This window comes from Spea bombifrons, chromosome 7, assembly GCF_027358695.1.
Source record: "Spea bombifrons isolate aSpeBom1 chromosome 7, aSpeBom1.2.pri, whole genome shotgun sequence".
Lineage (NCBI taxonomy): Eukaryota > Metazoa > Chordata > Amphibia > Anura > Pelobatidae > Spea > Spea bombifrons.
This window is the reverse complement of record NC_071093.1, coordinates 11798153-11817071: the sequence shown is the minus strand read 5'-3', so window position 1 is coordinate 11817071 and position 18919 is coordinate 11798153. Positions and strand designations below refer to the sequence as shown.

At 38.7% G+C, this 18919-nt stretch overlaps 2 protein-coding genes across 2 annotated transcripts in view; both read right to left on the bottom strand.

The window, feature by feature from the left end:
- Positions 1–12784, bottom strand: part of MAP3K20 (mitogen-activated protein kinase kinase kinase 20) — an 88040-nt gene extending 75256 nt beyond the window's left edge. Inside the window, exon 1 of the mRNA XM_053470496.1 lies at positions 12661–12784. The gene's annotated coding sequence lies outside the window, so the exon portion shown is untranslated. The remainder of the gene's footprint in view (positions 1–12660) is intronic.
- Positions 12785–18649: 5865 nt separating this feature from the next.
- RAPGEF4 (Rap guanine nucleotide exchange factor 4) overlaps positions 18650–18919 on the bottom strand; it is an 85833-nt gene continuing 85563 nt past the window's right edge. The window contains exon 31 of the mRNA XM_053470505.1: positions 18650–18835. Within this exon, the coding sequence (XP_053326480.1) occupies positions 18708–18835 (128 nt within the window). The 3' untranslated portion in view covers positions 18650–18707. The remainder of the gene's footprint in view (positions 18836–18919) is intronic.

Sequence of the window (18919 nt, the reverse complement as noted above, 5' to 3'; positions counted from 1 at the left end):
AGACGTAAAGTATGCACTCAAAATTTGACTTTTCTCTTTAAGATACTTATGTCCCACTGGTGGCCATCAATGGTCTCCATACAGCAGCTGACAATACCTTATCCAAGACAACCAACAAATATCTCTTAGCCTGAAATTCCATTGTCCACATTCAGCTGAACATTTCCATGAAATCACTAGAGGTGTAGCTCAGCTAAAGAACTACTTGTTTGGTAACACAATAAATTATCTGGAGCAAGAGCTATTAATATAATCCAAAAGTGAAAATGCAGAACTGTGTGCAAAACGGCAAACGTAAAAATGAATACAACACTGTACTAATCAATGGGATACTTAAATATAAAACAATTAAACAACAGCATTGAAAGAACAGTTTGATAATACATAGCAGAGAGGCCAAACACTGGAACTCATGCTGACAGCTGAGATATTTTATTTACCTTCTCAGAAATTGTATCTCTGCCTGTTTTCAGCTGTAAATAATATCTGTTTAGGACCCTTGAAGACCATTAATCCCGAAGCTAATGCTTCTGCTTTTAATTTAATCGCAGAAAATGTGGGATTTTTACTATTGTTTTTTTTCTTCTGAGGACTATATGTATCCTTTACCTGGGTTGGGGGAATTCTACTAACGGTAGGAACAGTTTACACTGTAAATGCTTCCTGTAAAGTAATCTCTGGTTGCCTTCCCATGTAGTGCTATCACAGATCTTTAAGGTATCCCATATTTTAAGAGATGTACATTGGGTGCAGATATGCAATACAAAATTACGATATACTGTATTTTGTTTTTCACAGTTAATGTCCACTTGGACATTAACCATATCGAACCATACTGAAGACACTTACCTACCCGTAACCTATCTCATCCCAACTGATACACCCACATCTGGAGGTGTTGTACATATCTGGTTAGTTCAATTTGTGTACTTAAAAACACACACAAATTTGAGTTCAATATTTTTCATACAATTTTTGCACCTTGAGCTCATCGGCCACTAATACAACTCCCACAACCATCTATGGCACCTTCTCTCCGTCTTTCTCCATACCTTATTGGTTTCTACCCTATTCCTTCTAGATTGTAAACATAATGTATTGTAATGTACTGGTTTGTCTTAGTCTGTCAGTTCTAGTTTTGTCATACCCTTCAAAGGTATGGACTGTAAGAAATGCTGCATATATTATTGGCACTATATAATAATAATAATAATAATAATAATGACTAATATGCTTTACATACATAATTAGGTTATGTATGATAGGTAAGAGTTGTATGTATTCAATAGTAAGGTCCAATGGTTCAATTGTTCAGTTTAATTAAAATACCTTAAAATTGCGCGAACATTCCGAAATGCTGAAAACAGTAGCAGTTTTCAAGCTATTCTGGTAAAAGCGTCTTGGCATTAACTTTTAATTACTGTAATGGGTAACAACTACATGGGCAAATAAGAGATTTGAATACAACACAGCTAACGATCTCGTAAACACTAACAAAATTATCTCTTATTATACAAATTTCACTTATAGTCTTCAGGGAGGACATTTTTCTATACGAGTACATATATACAATGTATATGCATGTACTGTGTGTTTAAATAACATTATTTAAAGATAAATGTCTATAAAGATACTGTATGTACAGTAGTTTAAATAGTATATGAGATTTAATTATACAGTTTTCAGCCAATAATTTGTAATTGCTAGATAATTTTCCACTTGGTTAGGAGATTATGCGGTTTTGCGTACTTTTCAGAATCCACATTTACAAGCTATTATGCCAGGAGTACATCACAGGAACGTTGAATTTGCACACAAAAAAAACCCCCATACACATCAAAGCATTTCTATCTATAACAAGACCGGTGCATTAAACACAATTATAAAGCCATTATCTGCACAAGTCGTCTCGTAAACGGCAGTGAAAATAAATGATGAGAAGTTACGTGTTGCCATTAAAGGTATAATTCCATTCAGAGCATTTATTGTGCTGTTTGATATCACGTTGATTAAGTCTTTCCGGTATATGATGGTATTGTTCAGCTCTTTAGCTCAGTCTAATTCCATTCAGACTCAAGGATCATTTGGTTCTCTTCACGCTGACCTGATCTGACCTGCAAAAGTATTTAAGAAAGCAGATTTAAACTGTTAATATATGGCATATCCTCTGGATTTGTAAAGTCTGCTGAGCAGAGATTTCTAGACACAGGGCTAGAGAATGGAAGGATTTTTGCCACCTTGGCTCCGCCCTTGGGTGGAGTCACGTGAGCACATCGAACATGTGACCTGCCCCCCCTTTGTGGACTGCGTCTAAGTCTCCAGTCCTCGTCTGTTACAAAACAGAGGAGCTATATATATAGCAGCCAGTCTTAAGTGTTTAGGCGCCCCTCATCGTTGCCAATCAACCAATCAGTGGCAGGAAAGCATTCCCATTGAAATTAATGAGAAAGCCTTCTGTGTATGTGTGTATGGGGGGTCTCATTAGACCATTAGGAAGTCACCACTGGTTGCAAGTATTCCGCTGATCTGCTGCAAGCCAAGGAGCTAGGAGACAGGGAAAGAGGTGAAAATGCATGGAGAGAGGGTTCTGTAGAGTCACCCAATGCATTTGCAAGGGAGACCAAATGAAAAGGTAAAGGGGACACCACTATCATAATAGTGCATATGATGTCTGAAGTGTCCCTTTAAACACCAAAAAAACATATGATTCTCATCAGGCAAAAAGGGAATTGGAAATGTGTCAATAATCTTTCTTGTTTCTTTTAAGGCTTTTTGTACACATCCCAAACCCAGGTTAGGCAACAGATGAGATTCTACAAGCTAAGCACCATGTTCTGGCCACCAACCATATAGGCTGATGTTGCCACACATAAGCTGTCCTTCGTCTAACATTAACTGTTACTGAGTTTCCTAAGATGAAGGCACAAGGTCAGAAGCGCCAGCAGGTGGGTACTAAGCCAAGCTGCAGGGAAGCTCAACTTCATTAAAATAAGTTATGATATGATGAGAAGTCTATGCTATTAAATGGAAACTCTAGACATATGACCCTGTGAGAGTTCTATCTGATGTGCTGGGGTGAGTTCCAAGTGCTCATATACTGGCTCGGGTTCACATACACAATGAAGAAGGCAACATGCTTTTATGACCAAGTGAATTAGCAGAAATAGGACCATGAAACTACTTGTTAAAGCACCTGTGGGTAAGAGTGTGCCGGGAAACAAATATCGACAGCCTTTATTGACACCATCTACTATTAATATAGCAATACATTTTTGTGTGTCACTGAAGCACCCTCATCATGGTGACTAGCTTTGTGGGGGTGGGGCTAGATGCACTTATGGGCATGGTTAGCCCAAGATAGCGTTAAGAGGGAGGAGAGTGGGAGGGAAGTGGGAGGAGAGTGGGAGGGAAGTGGGCGGAGAGTAGCATAGCTTAACACCACTCCCCTGCCCACAGACTCCAGATCAGACCAGGAACGTTCCCAGCTAGTCCTTGGGGTAGTAGCAATTGCTCATGTGTGCCCCCTGTGAGGACTAGATGCTGGCATGGAAGATGATAAAAAACATTATCTGGTTAGTTAATTATATTTGTTATGCTAACAAATACCTTAATGGATGGTAGAATTATTATTATTTATAGAAAACACTTTTTAAAAGTTTGTGTTGATTTTATGTGATTAAACCTTAAACAGACCACACATTTAAAGTAACACACTATGGTGTGATATACATACACACAAGTAACACGGTATTTGTTCTTTAAAAAAGCGTATCACCTTGCTGCTTTTAAACAATTCATTATATCCGAGAAAGTAACTTCCATAAATAAGAGGACAGAGTGAGATCAGGAGGAGGAGGCACATTATTTAGATCCCCTTTGTCTCAGACTCCCTTTTTTAGTCATATTTATAAGAACATGCCAGCAGCCTTTCAGGCTCATCCTACTGAACACATCCATAGACTTCCTTAAAGTATACATTCCAATGATAACAGCTAACTTAATCCCTAGAACAATCTGTCAGAAGAACAAGTAGGTTAAGCACTTTTATCAAATGTTAAGATTAAAGTATGTGTTGTAAAACCGGCCTTTTTTTTTCTTTTAAATACAGCAAGCACGGTTTTGCCAGTAACACAGCCACCCCGTATTATCTGGCACGTCTGAGTAAACACAGATACCTGCCAAGCCTCCTTATTTAGCAAGAAAGGCCTTTGTGTTTTGCAGGTCTGTCCACCATTCAGTGTGAAAACCTTTCATATGTGCGAGTGGGAAGAAAGCATTACATACACCACTTTACAGTGTATACATCACTTACAGTATGCTGGAAAGAACACTTAGAACTCAAAAAGGGGTCATTCATGGTGGATTTGTACTTTTTTGCACATGTCGGATAGACATACAAACTTAAATGCTTTTTATACTAAACATGATTTACAGTAATTTTGTTTCAAATTTTCATTAGAAACCACTGAATACGTACACAAGCAGTTGTGGAGCTTATGAATGTTGTGAAAATTAGCTTACAGTCTAGATACGAGAAGACATTTATAAATAAATTATAACAATTTCATCCTGTTTACAAAAAGTTACAGTAACTGAGCTGAGCTAAGTATCTGACTTGTATAATTATTTTTTGCTTAAAAAAAAAAATGAATCCTAACCATTCTGGCAATAGCATAACTTTATGGGTTCCTCCTAGGGCCCAGAGACACATATCCTGCTTACTTTTCTGCATAAGTCAGCTTTTTTTGTCTTCATTTCTTGGTGGATTTGTAGTGAACAAGTCAGCTTATTTCCCATTTCCACATCTTTTATAGCGATACGAGCTGTAGCATGCGGTTACCCTATATAGTGAAATTACATTTGCCAAATGTGCTACTCCTGTTAGTGCCTAATTAATATGTTCGTCAGATCTTGGGGGGGGGGGTTTGTAACCAATTTTATGTAATGTTTGCTCAGAAAACTTTTATAAGAAATTGTCAGGCTGGTCCGTCTAAATTCCTACCTGCTGTAAGACCCCAAATTCTAAATGGAATTCTTTGTTTTATATTCAAGATGGCCTAATGTCTATCTCCACCTTTAGCTAGAAGGCCATTATGTTGTTCTACTCCCCATTCAACAAACGAATACTTACTTATTATACATTAAACCATGTTATAGCCTAGTTTTGTTTTCTAGCCAAGATTTTTCCTTTAGTTTCCCTCAGGTGATCTGCATTATCCCTTTCTGCATCCTAGCGTTTCTATCACATCTACGATCTAACCTCTTTCTCTTCTTGCTTTCCAACTATAAATGTCGATACTCTTCAGTTTGTTTGTTTTAGGAAGTGGCGTCCTACAAACCCTGTCCTGCTTCTTGACTTGGGTTCTCCCCAGAGAATGGATACCCTGCTGCAGGAGCGGTTCCCAGCACTGACTGATTATTTTTCTATTCTTATAAATAAATCTATGTATGTACAGCTTTGCTTGCTATCTTAAATAAAATGCGGTCCTAAATGTGGGTTAACTATGAGCACATAAGAACCTCCGTGGAAACCTGCAGAATATCATAAACGCATAGGCATCTCTGCAACAGTTATAGTAACCCAGAGGTGGTCATCCTAGCCCAGAACCTCCATTATGTTCAAGTTTCACATTTGTTTAACTTTTTTCACTTGCAGCGTAACTTTAGCTAAATTAATAGGAATGTTAAAGTACCAAGGACCTCAGCTAATGGGGTCAATTCTGCCCACAGCAACAAGTTACCTGTGTCATTAAAGTCATTTTGCGTTTTAAATAGGTTAAAGCACTAAATGGTCACAATCCTACACTTCCACTGTATTTTATAGTGTTTTCGTGTGCACAAAAAAGACCATTTATACTCCCTGCAGGGCTTCTGTTTACCCCAGATGTACAGTTGACACTAGAGGACAAATCTACTGAAAAGTGTATTTGTTTAATTGTTATTTTTCACATCACCCCATATGAACAGTGCCACGGAAAAACTTCTACTGGGGGTTCAAAATGTATTTGAGAAATTTTAAGAAATTCAAGCATGCATAGGCTATTTTACAATATCAGCAAGCGATATGCTTTTTTCCTATTTATTACCGCAATGGCTAATACAAGCACTTTGGTTTTCTCTGCATGGGAAGAAAAAATCAACTTAATCTTATTGTATTAATGATATGTATTTCTGGCTTAAACTTCTACCAGTGAGGACATACGGGGCAAACTGACTGTCCAAAGTAAGGGTAAAGAAGGAACGTCGGGTGTGGGGACAGCAACCTCGCCCTGTAAAAATCAGCTTGCTACAGAGACGCTAATAACAGAGATAACAAAGACTTTCAGCCCGGAAGGAGAAGTATTTTCAACTCGAAAATGTGTGACGCTGGGTGGTGAAAGCCTCGAGGAAGCCACTAAGCTAATGACCTTTCATTCAACAAGGAGGATCGGTATCGGCACAAAGAACCTAAGGACCATGCATGAGTCAGGAAAGACGGGGCAAGTGGCAACAGCAATCAACCTGACCCTACTAGGCAGTATCAAGGCGAGATGGATGCAAACTGGACAGAGACGACACAATGGAGATTTCTTGCACGCCTTATCAACTTTCTGCAACTAAAAATGTTAAAGAGTGTGGAAAAAATGTGTAACGCTTTTTCTTTAACATTGAATAATCCCATGTGTATTAACAGCGATGATTTTCCAAAAGTCACAACTAGCCCTTTGTACATAGCACCATCTCATATAGCTTAACGGAACAAAAACGGAGTCCAATAGCTTTAATGACTGTAACCGCCAGGGCCGGCCCGACAATGGAGCCGAGTGGGGCAACAACTCCAGGCGGCACTTTTTAAGGGCGCCCCAAGCCCCCCTTTTTTTTTTTTAAAGTCGAGAAGAGAGAGAGAGAGAAAGGGGCTCTTTCCTCTGCGAGCCCTCTAGCTCGGTCTCGGTGCCGGCTTGTAATGTTGAGCGCCGGAAGATGACGTCATTTCCGGCGCTCAGCACCGAGGCCGAGCAGGGAGACTCACCGCAGGACTGCTGAAAGGTAAGTACGGGGGGGGGAGAGGAAGGGTAGATAATGGGGGGGGGGCAGGGAGAGGAAGGGTAGATAATGGGGGGGCAGGGAGAAGAAGGGTAGATAATGGGGGGGGCATTTTAAACTTCGCCCCAGGTGGCATTTTCTCTTGGGCCGGCCCTGGTAACCGCAGTGTAAATCATTGGTAGTAGCCAGCCACAGACTGCAGTTAAAATTAAAAAAAAAGCTTTTACTATTAGGATGTGCTGTACTTAACAAGTTCAGCTGCTTCGGTACATAGTAAGAACAGCAGTAATAACACTATTTTTAAATCACAGACACAACACTATAGTCAGTACCATGCAGGACGTCTGTCTTTTTCTCTCTCCATCGTCCCTACTCAAGAAACTGTCATATTGACAAACTGCAACAACTGGGGATTTTTAAACCTTTTCCTTTAATAAACATTAGTCAAAAATGTGTTCTGATAAAATGCATGCTTTATTTACTTCATTAAAATGTATTCATCCAGCATTAGAAAGCAACTAGGAAAGCACAGCTGTGGGATTGTAAGCTCTTTGAGCCGGGCCCTTTTCACCTGTTAGTTCTGTAAGTCACCTGGTTATGTTATATACTAGTTGCTATATAAAACAATAAAGAATAATAAATCAAAACAATAACAATATTGTGAGCAGAGGGAATATCACTTGGAAATGCTGCTCACTTACTTTTCCAATGGCTGCCAACATCACCAGGCTTCTATTCATGAGCGGAAGAATTAAAAACATACATTTCACAAATATTCTGGATATTATAACAATGAATACATATCATATAAATTATATACATTAAAAAAATAACAAAATACTTATTTCCCTTTTGGCAAGTCTGTAGAACCCCCGTACATTTACAAGGAGACACCACTGAAATGTAAAGGGACCTCAGCTACCATTTGCAGTACATGCGACCGCTGGAGATGCCCGTTAAGTGAAGTTAATTGTGCTAGAAAGTACACGAGCGATTGTTACGTTTAGGGATTATACTAGGAATAACTTGAGGTTGCAAACTATGCTGAGCAATCACGTGTCATGATCTTCCAACATCTCATTCAAGTAACATGTTCGATCTACTGGGTCACTACTCCTGCCAATTTCCATTTCCAGCATTGGATGTGATATCAGCAGTTTATCCAAGATCTGCAATCTCTGAAGGCTGAACACACCTTATAGTTCACACCTGCAAACAAAATTGCTTTTCAAGTCACAGTAGCAATGAATGAGGTTTATCGGGGTGAAAACTGGTAAAGATGGAGAAACTGGAAAAACAGAGACTTTTGTCTGTTCTTAGCACTCACCCAGCTAATATTTCACACCCCGTGTGACACAGAACTGGAAACCCCTTCACAAATATGAACTTTTCAACTTGTAGCTGCAGATGCACATTCTTCTCTTTCTCTCATGTTTATATTTTCTGAAGAAATCTACTCAACTGCTTGCAGGTTTCCCTACACCATCTAAACATTCATTAATGGGAGCGGGAGCATTTAAAGAGAAATAGGGAAAAAAAGCTAATTATTTAAAACAATTACCATACTATGCTGTGTGCAGCGTGACTACATACACAGCCAACTCCCAGCTGGATTGTCACATGGACAGCGGTAGTGGAAGGATATCCCCATTTTTAGGGGACAGTCCCTCTAGAGTAAGGGTTGTGCAGTGAAAATATAATTTACGACCGGTTTAGATACCATTAAATAACCCTGTTAATTATTATATTTTATGTATGTGGCGCCCACGATTTACACAGCGCTACATGTAGGTATGACAAAAATAGAATGGACAGACTAAGACAAACCGATAGATTGGGTAAAGAGGGCTCGGCTCACAAGCTTACAATCTAGAGGATGGTAATTAACAAAATCTCAGCAAGATTCAGTAACTTAAAACCATCTAAAATATCAGGGATAGAAGAATGTATGGGAAATAATAATAAGGCTTGCTTGTATTGTTTGTTGCCATAACTGAACTGATCTTTGGCTTATTTAAAAAAAAAAAAAAAAAACTATCTGGTCAGTTTATATGAGTTTGAAACTTTATCCCAATAAAAAAAGTCAAGTTACATTAAATAAGTAACCAGGTAGCACATTGCATTTTCTCCTGGTAAGTTGGTCCCTTGCCTCATACCTGGTAACATCCTTACCCAGCTCTATGGTTGAGAATGTTCTTCGTGTCTCCTCTGGCCAACTTATTCAGTTGTGTCATCTCTTGAGAAGTCTTTATCATCAAAGAACAACATAATATTCAGGGATATAATTTTTAAATTATGGGGAAATAGCTTCTTGATCCAAGTAGAGATCTGACTACCATTTTGGGGTCAACTGGATTTTATTACCTTCTTTTGGATCAACAGCAATTAACAGATGTCTTTTTTCAGCCTTTAAGGACATTCGCGCTTTAAGGACATTCGCGCTTTAAGGACATTCGCACTCTAAGGATATTGTTGCATCACAACCATTCCCGTATAAGTACGCTCGCTTCGCGAGAACAGACAAACAGCATGACGCCAGCACGTCAGTCCCTCTTTCAAGCATCTTTTGAGCATTTTGCACGATTGCAGAGCAGGACATGCATTGATAAGTGAAAAAAGATAAAGTGCTTCACTTTAAGTATATATACATTTTACATACATACTCCGGTCTCCACTGCATCCTGTTTTGAGAATATTTTGACCCTCTAAAAATACTGTCATATATCTTCACAAGCGACTATACATCTTGCGTCAATACGTTGGGCCACTAAAAGGAGTAAGTAGATTGTAAGCTCACTTGAGCAGGGCCCTCCTCACCTGTTGTTTCCGTATCTCATCTTGTGTTATACACTAATTGTTACTTCGGGTCTACCCATTGTACAGCACTTTGTACAGTGCTGCAGAATCTGATGGTGCTATATGAAACAAATAATATTAATAGTAATAGGTACACATTTATTTAGAGTCCCATACATAGCAATCAAAAAGCAGCCGGCATTAAGAAGCAGGGGATGGATTCCGAGCACAAACTTGAATAAAATCAAATAGTTTGCAACGGTGAGATTTAGGGAACTGGAAAATACTGGTCTTTGGCCACTATTACAAACTGAAACACCATGTAAAATAAGTAAAGGCAAATATTTGCCAACAGAAGTCAATGTCTTCAGGAGAAAGATTAACTGATTAATAAACACCCACTTCTCCTTTTCCAATTCTCATTCATCTTCTCCAAGACTGATTACAAAGAAAATATGCCTGTCTATCTTGGCATTAATCTTACATGTGTATAAATGTTTTAACAAAAAAAACTTTAGGTTCATTTATTTAGATTAAATAATTCTTGTGATATAAAAACTACATAGGAAGTATAATTTTTCAAAAAGCCTAAATATATATATATATATATTACTGATTTTTAAAAGAAAACGCATATTGTTACAATTTGTAACAGAAGTGCTTCAAAAAAGTGTCTAGTCTTATATTGCACATCATTCAAAATCATCATAGATATAATTTCCAACAGTCATTAAGTGTTCTTCCTGACCCCATATAGTGGAGTGTGCATATACAATATTTTATACTACAAATTAGGTCTTATTCTACCTCAAAAAAGTAAAGAATTATGCCCAGATTTCAAAAATATTTGTTTTAGCCAATTTTGGTTTTAATACAAAAAAAATGATGGAGCCCTTCAATGGACTATTTGAAAACCAACATGGTTATGAATGGTTAATGGCATGTTAAAAACGATATAGTGTCTCTTTATTTCAGTATTCCAATTGAGAATGGTGCACACCAACTCTCCTCTGCCAAAAAAACTACTGTTTTGTCTGAAAACACCAGCTCCGAGCCCTAGGCGGTAGAAGTAAGGCTTCAGCAATTTAGCAATTCCAGTGAAAAAAAAACAGAGGACCAAAGCCCTGGTGTTGAGATACCAGCTTGTGGCGACACGAAGCACCCTTCAAAAAGCAGTCAACAGCATCACTCAAATAGCTTTCAAGGCTTTGAGTATCCTTTCATATTACCTATCATCACGGCAGATACGGTACCCAAATCACACAAAAACATGACTGGCATTAACATTGTTCCTTTTTCTAATCTCGAAGCGTGCAAAAAGTAAATCAGATTATATTCTTTGTTGCTTCCAAATGGGAGAAACAACTGGGTTCTGTATCATATCCTTTAGAACCTCCACTTTTCAGTCCTTCTAATCCGGCCATATTCATTTAATGGGAAGAAGTAATAATGCAGAACAGGAAGATCACTTTCCCCACGCTGAACATAAAAAGTGCATTTCATAAACCTACGCCGTATATTGTTTATACAAATCTGTAAACACTGTCATATGTGTGTGTGTGTGTGTGTGTATGTATATATATATATATATATATCTTGCAAAATGTGGCATTGAGGAAAGCGACAGATGGACTTTGTTTCCTTGAATGTTCACATTTTACTAGCCACATAGCCATACCTGGGAACTCTCAGTTTCTGACCCCGGGTCACAGGGTTTTTGCCTCAATCTTAGGGTCTCAGTGTGAAGGGGTTAGATTCTTGATGGCACACAGTCTGGAACTGACACATTCCAATTGTACACATATGTGATCAGAAATAAGGTGCTCTTTGGTGCTTTTGTTACCAATATGTCATGGATGATTCCCCTGCTTGAATGCAAGTGACTCAATTAAGTGCGCCTTTAAATAATCACAAGTCAAGGTTCTCATGATGACGGTATTGTGCCATTTAGTTAACATATCTGATGAGTCCCTACATAGAATCTTCACAATGGGCTATTAAAGGATTATTTTTTCAAGAGTCCAAGGGTCAGCACACAAAAAAGTGTGTTTAATGTCACTTTTAATACACCTTTCAAAACGCAGGGCATCTGATAAAAGAAGTATATATATATATAATAATAATAATTTATATATAAATTATTATATAAATTATCTGTGTTTTGTCACATAAAAGCTTTTAAGACAGACTGCAAAAAGTACAGTTTATGAAGACAACCATGCGACCGGGTAGCTGGAAAATACTAATCATTAACACGAGCTTGCAATGTAGAGGTAGCTTTGTTTACGTTTATTAAGAGTTATTTTTATATAGGATACAAATAATAAACATTTTTCACAGACTGTTTATAAATATACATGATTTATCGGATGCTGTGTATCCTCGCAGATATTTATTCATTTTTAGGGAACTGGGGAAGCCAAGCATTTAACCTTTTCATTCCCAGAGGAAGTCCCCGGTTAGGTGACATGCATAGTCCCGCGCAGCATGTATAGTTCAACAGATGGCACTGAAGGAGTTAAACGAATTCCCTGCCTTTGAAGAGAGCAGCGTCTCCGCGGGCCGGACCGCCATGTACAGGAAGACTTCCTCCCGTAATAACCGGACAGCGAGGTACACGCTCCGGGGTCTGGCTGCACCGGTGACTTTATCGGCCCCTCCCTGAGTAGCCCAAAGCCACTCCTTTGCCCTAATTGCCCAGTTTCTCGGGTTAATACCCTCTCATGTCACCCCCGTGCTGAGCCTCCACGTGCATCGCGTGAAGCCATGTGAGTCTCTAGTTCCTTCAACAGGAAAGCCCCTCCGGCTGCCCCTCGCCGTTCGCCCCGGCCGCACACTTACCTGCTGTGACGGTACAAGTCCCAGCCTCCCCCAAGCGGCTGCGGCTATCCCCGGGCAGACGGCAGAAACTTTCCCACAGCGGGCGCTGGAAGCGGCGGAATCCGGCGGCTCCTTCCGGTCTTATGTCACTTCATAGTCTTATAAGTCCCAGTATTCGGTTCTAGCACCACCTACCAGCAGATGTGCTCTGTGCATGTCCCGTACAGAGATACACGTTACTGCATGTAACATGTCCCGTACAGAGATACACGCTACCGTATATAACATGTCCCGTACAGAGATACACGTTACTGCATGTAACATGTCCTGTACAGAGATACACGTTACTGCATGTAACATGTCCTGTACAGAGATACACGTTACCGCATGTAACATGTCCTGTACAGAGATACACGTTACCATATGTTACATGTCCCGTACAGAGATACACGTTACTGCATGTAACATGTCCTGTACAGAGATACACGTTACTGCATGTAACATGTCCCTTACAGAGATACACGTTACTGCATGTAACATGTCCCGTACAGAGATACACGTTACTGCATGTAACATGTCCCGTACAGAGATACACATTACTGCATGTAACATGTCCCGTACAGAGATACACATTACTGCATGTAACATGTCCCGTACAGAGATACACGTTACCGTATGTTACATGTCCCGTACAGAGATACACGTTACCGCGTGTAACACGCCCCGTACAGGGATACACTGTACCGCATGTAACATGTCCCGTACAGAGATACACAGTACCACATGTAACACGCCCCGTACAGAGATACAGAGTACCCTATGTAACATGTCCCGTGCATAGATAAATCTTACAGTAACATGTCCATACAGAGATACAGATTACTGTATATAACATGTCCCGTACAGAGATATACAGATTACCGTATGTAATATGTGCCAGATATACAGATTACTGTATGTAACATGTCCCAGATATACAGATTACTGTAGAAGTTGATATACTGGGGGCCCATCTCCAACACAAGAATGGATGAAAACATGTATATATGAAAGGGAACATCTGTTTCATTGTTATTTGTGTTAATAGATTATACTGATTTAACACTAACACGTCTGTAACACGTTTCAGTGACCCCTACCTAACATGTTCAGATGTGGACATCACGGGTCAATGGAGGCCAAAGCAGCTGCTTATAAGGACTTTAAGATGTAAACGTAGACAGTGAATGTAAATGGATTGCATTAAGCGAAATGCAAACAAATATGTAGCACTTTCTAAATCAAGATCAAAGATGTTTACATTTCATTGGCCCTCGCTTGTGACATCACCATGCAGCGGCGAATGTACAATTATTATTCTGCATGGAATACTGCATATATTTTCCTGCAATTCTGTAGAATATATAGACCACCTTATATAGAAAACAAGGACACACATTTTCATATATCACATTTTAATCTATTTAGTTGTATTTACAGGTAAATAATACAATTTATCATAATGGTAAAATATGTATATAACGTGCGAGAAAATTGTGAATGTATATATATATATATATATATATATATATATATATATATATACTCTACTTATATTTTGTACACAAAGGTAAACAGTAAACATTAAGAGCATTCCATTACATGCCGATTTAATAAATAAAGTAAACCAATTTGGCACAACTTTCATTACACAATTGAATAAATATTGAAACAAAATGGAATAAATAAATTTTCGCTAACAAGATTAATATACATGAATCAGTAAGTGCCGAGAATTGGATGAAAACAACAAAACACAATCTAACGGGGGTTCAGTACATTGATACAGCTCAACGAAGCTACCTCCTCCTTCTAATGGCCCGAAACACAGACATTTATTTGTACATATTGTGCTCTGTCTACTTACAATGTAATATACAGGTTTTTCACATTTTGGTATACATATTCCTTGAGCCTCGACTGTAAAACACGCTGGTTGCTACATGGCACACAATCTTAAGACTCCTAACAGGTGAATAAATCTGGATGTTCAACATCGCAGAAAAAGTTTTTGAACTGCATGACTTTTGACCTTGACACATTCTGCATTTCAGGGACAAACAGGTTTGGTTGATTAGAAATAAATCGCACCCCAACTGTTGAGATTTTTCTACCTTACACCATCATGGGAAGTTAGATATGTTCGGAAAAGAAGATTGTGCGGTAAAGCCAAATGTTTCTGCACATCAGCTTAAGAAAGAGTTGTATTAATATAATTTTTAGCTTCATTAGATGCCATTAATGCTCATTCTGGAACTGGGTGGCCACCTGTGTAGGGTTGCAAGACTAGCCTCTTGAAATGCAATGTTGATGAATTCTACCTGCTGCAGGAAAGTGTTTGACAAATGGCTCTCCACAGTGTGGGCAATACATGAACATCATTCAATTAAAGGGGCCATCATGCTCAGATTTCTTTGAAGATCAGTGAAGTAAACTAGCTTTCTATCTCAGTACAAGTTATTTCCCTGGCAGATGCTTCCTGGCTTCAGACAGACAGCACTGCAGGATCTTCTGGGCATGCATAGGCATTAGTTGGGTGTATTTTCTCCCAATGCACCCTCCCAAGCAGCACGGTTCAGGATTGATCACTGCCAGGATCCATCAGCACAAGATATTGCATGTTTTCACTATTAATTAGTTTCTAGGACTAGCTGTTTTTATGCAAATAAATGGAAAGCACCTTTATTTAGAAATTAAAAGGACAGTAATACATAAATATGTCGGGGCTGCAGTTAGGGTTTGCAGGACCTGGGACAAGGAGGGTTTGCGGGGTTGTTCTTAGAAACGACAAGCAGGACTCCTGCTCTCATTCACAAGTGTCATCTTTGCGTCATTAAATGAAGCAGAACACTAATCTATGATGTCATATAAAGGGAATGAAGCAGTGGCACGTACATGCAGTGGCACTGCATAGTCTGGGGCAGGAGCCCCACATATCCCCCACACCTGTAATGTGTCATTATAAATGAAATGCATTTATGAAAAAAGTGCAAATATGGTTACGCAAGTTTGGATATTTATTATTACAAGAAATGTTCTACTGTAAAGGATGAAGGCGATGAGGTCACATAAGGACACCAAAGCTAGCATATTTTAACTTACAACTATATTTTAATTGACGTATTGGTGTTTGGGGCTGGCGTACAGTTACAATATAATTCAAATCATGGGATATATATATGATTTTGTAATTTAGTGATCCCCCAACTATAATCAGACAACACCACCCATGATCATGGTCTATACAGTATACTAGAACTCTTCCAGGGCCAAAGTAATTCATGTAGACAGCAGATATAGTGTTAAAACTTTTTTTGTCTCAGAAAGGTGGTTGCGTAGATTACTATATATCTCCAACCATGTGAGAAATGGCATGAAATGAGTTTAGTGGTTATAAGGGTTTCAGGGCATTTAGCAGTACAAAAGAGTCCTGTTCAGAATTCTGTTATAACATGCTCGGATTTTTATACCTGAAGATCCTAACGTCTATTATCCAGCAATTATTACGGAGCTTATGTCAGATTTAATATCAGCTGCTAATATTTGGAGACTCGTTTAAATACTACATGATTTTTCATTATTTATAGTGCTGAGTGTGCATGTAAAATGGTACATCTGAGTTGCTTGCAGATAAAACGGCAGAATATATATAATACAAAACCACCCCACCATCATTACATACATGTACATGGTTTGCCCAAAAGTAAGAGCAACACCACAAGAAAAACTGAGGTGACCTTGAAATACAGGTTGCCAGGAAAGGGTTAAATGGATCAAGATAATTTACACTGCACCGTAATAATGTTAGAATGATTGCGTAAAACTTCAGGAAATGACTTGCAATTTCTGGAGTCCACAAGAATGACTTGTACTTATTCCAGCCCAGTGATTAAACCACGTGTATTGTTTTTTTGTTTTTTTCTTGTATCATTTATTAGTTTGATACATTCTACAGTAACAAACTATTCCCTTTAATATATAAACCATTCAATAAATATCTGATTGGCAGGCACCATTCTCAACGCATGTTTGTGTCTCTTCAGTTGTTCAATAGTATATTCTAGGATGTAATAATTTAAGAGAACATAAGAGGAGTTGATTCCAAGTGAAATCATTGCTGCAGGACAAACTTTTTCATTTTTTATAATTATCAGCAGATGTGTCTTGTTCAAGTGGGTTAAAACCTGCTGTACAAAATAAGTACACGCTGCTAACTGAAACCAGCCATTTGGTGATGCATATATTTAGACTCTTGGAATGAACACATACATTCATCACCGTGCTGTCCCTTCATTCATCACCGGGCTTAGGAACAAGAAGTGATTCTGAAGAGTGAAAGATGCAACAAGAATTGCTGCTTTCAATCACAGGTAAGGGGGTTATGTTTCTGAAATGAGGTACAATGAAAACAGTCCAGCACAAGTTACCTCATATATCTTCACTCAATGATCTCACAGAAACTAGAAATGGAAAAAAATGAAAAATGCAACCTATTCTAACTATGTTTTTAGGCTGGTAGGTGTGGTGAGACCCCCATAGAGCATTTTCTGGGTGATGCTCACACTCCTCAGGGTACTGCTTGCTTAATTGTGCAATTTTGAAGCAGAGTACTATGATTCGTAAATGTTTGAAGCAGAGTACTATGATTGGTAAATGTTTGAAATGGAGTACTATGATTGGTGCATGTTTGAGGTGGAGTACTATGATTGTTGCATGTTTGAGGTGGAGTACTATGATTGGTGCATGTTTGAGGTGGAGTACTATGATTGTTGCATGTTTGAGGTGGAGTACTATGATTGGTACATGTTTGAAGTGGAGTACTATGATTGGTACATGTTTGAAGCGGAGTACTATGATTGGTACATGTTTGAAGCGGAGTACTATGATTGGTACATGTTTGAGTTGGAGTACTATGATTGGTGCATGTTTGAGGTGGAGTACTATGATTGTTGCATGTTTGAGGTGGAGTACTATGATTGGTGCATGTTTGAGGTGGAGTACTATGATTGTTGCATGTTTGAGGTGGAGTACTATGATTGGTACATGTTTGAGGTGGAATACTATGATTGGTGCATGTTTCACGTGGAGTACTATGATTGGTGCATGTTAGTCAACCGATTGGAGAGAGTTCAGAGGAGGGTGACTAAACGGTAAATGGTTTGCAGATGAGATGTGACAGAAGTATTTAAATATCACATAACGAAGTACAGGAGGGAAGTTTCTTTTAGAGAAAAAGTCTAAAGAAATAGTCTAAAAATGGAAGGTTTTATTTTACTGAGAGAGTGGTAGATAAATGAAGCAGCTTCTCACCGGACGTGGTAGAGGCTAATACAGCGAGGGAATTAAATCTTGTATGAGAAACGCAGAAAGCTATCCTGAACCCAAGAAAAGACAATGACTGATTAAGGTCTGAGTCTCTACGTCAGGACAAAATGGGCAGACTAGTTGGGCTGAATGGTTTTTATTTGCCATCAACCTGTGTTAATTATTAAACGTCTGTATTTTATAATATACATTAACTGGTTCCAATACCATCTTCCCATCATAGAAAATCCCCTGCATACCATTGGCCAGTGAAGAAGTCAGGTCTAAACCAACTAGGCCGCAATGAGCGGGGAGAGGGCAGCTCCTGTACCTCATTTCTCAGGGACTGATCACCATATCATACAAATGGACACCTCATGCAGTACTCACTGGCCTCTTCCAAATGAACTCCATGGACTACAACTCTCTGTCCCTCTATTAAATATAGGATTTCAAATTTCATTCTGAGACCTGCTACATAATAAAATATAATTATTTAAATACACACGTGGGTGGCTAGCATCCATCATGAGGCATACTTGTAGCTGCTTTCTTTGTTAGGCCTTTTTAAAATTATAACCATAAGGAATTTAGGTTAACAAAAAAAATCAAATATTTTAAATAAAGGATAAATATAACAAACTTAAATACTTTTTTCCCCTATATGTTTATCACAGCATTTGTCATCAACAAAATCTTCGGTGTCCCACCAGAGTTCAAAATGTTCAAGCCCTGCGCGGTTCCAGCCTGTGGGACATCTGGGATAATGTTCTCTGATTGTCAATCACGTTGAACTGCCGCACATAATTCCGCATGTCTTGATGATTTTTGTTAGCAAGAGAAGCATCTGGACCTAGAGATAAAGAGATGGATTACATGTTTTCATTGCATAGAATTTGCGTGTCTTTGCTCCAAGTGATTCACATCATAAAGCAGA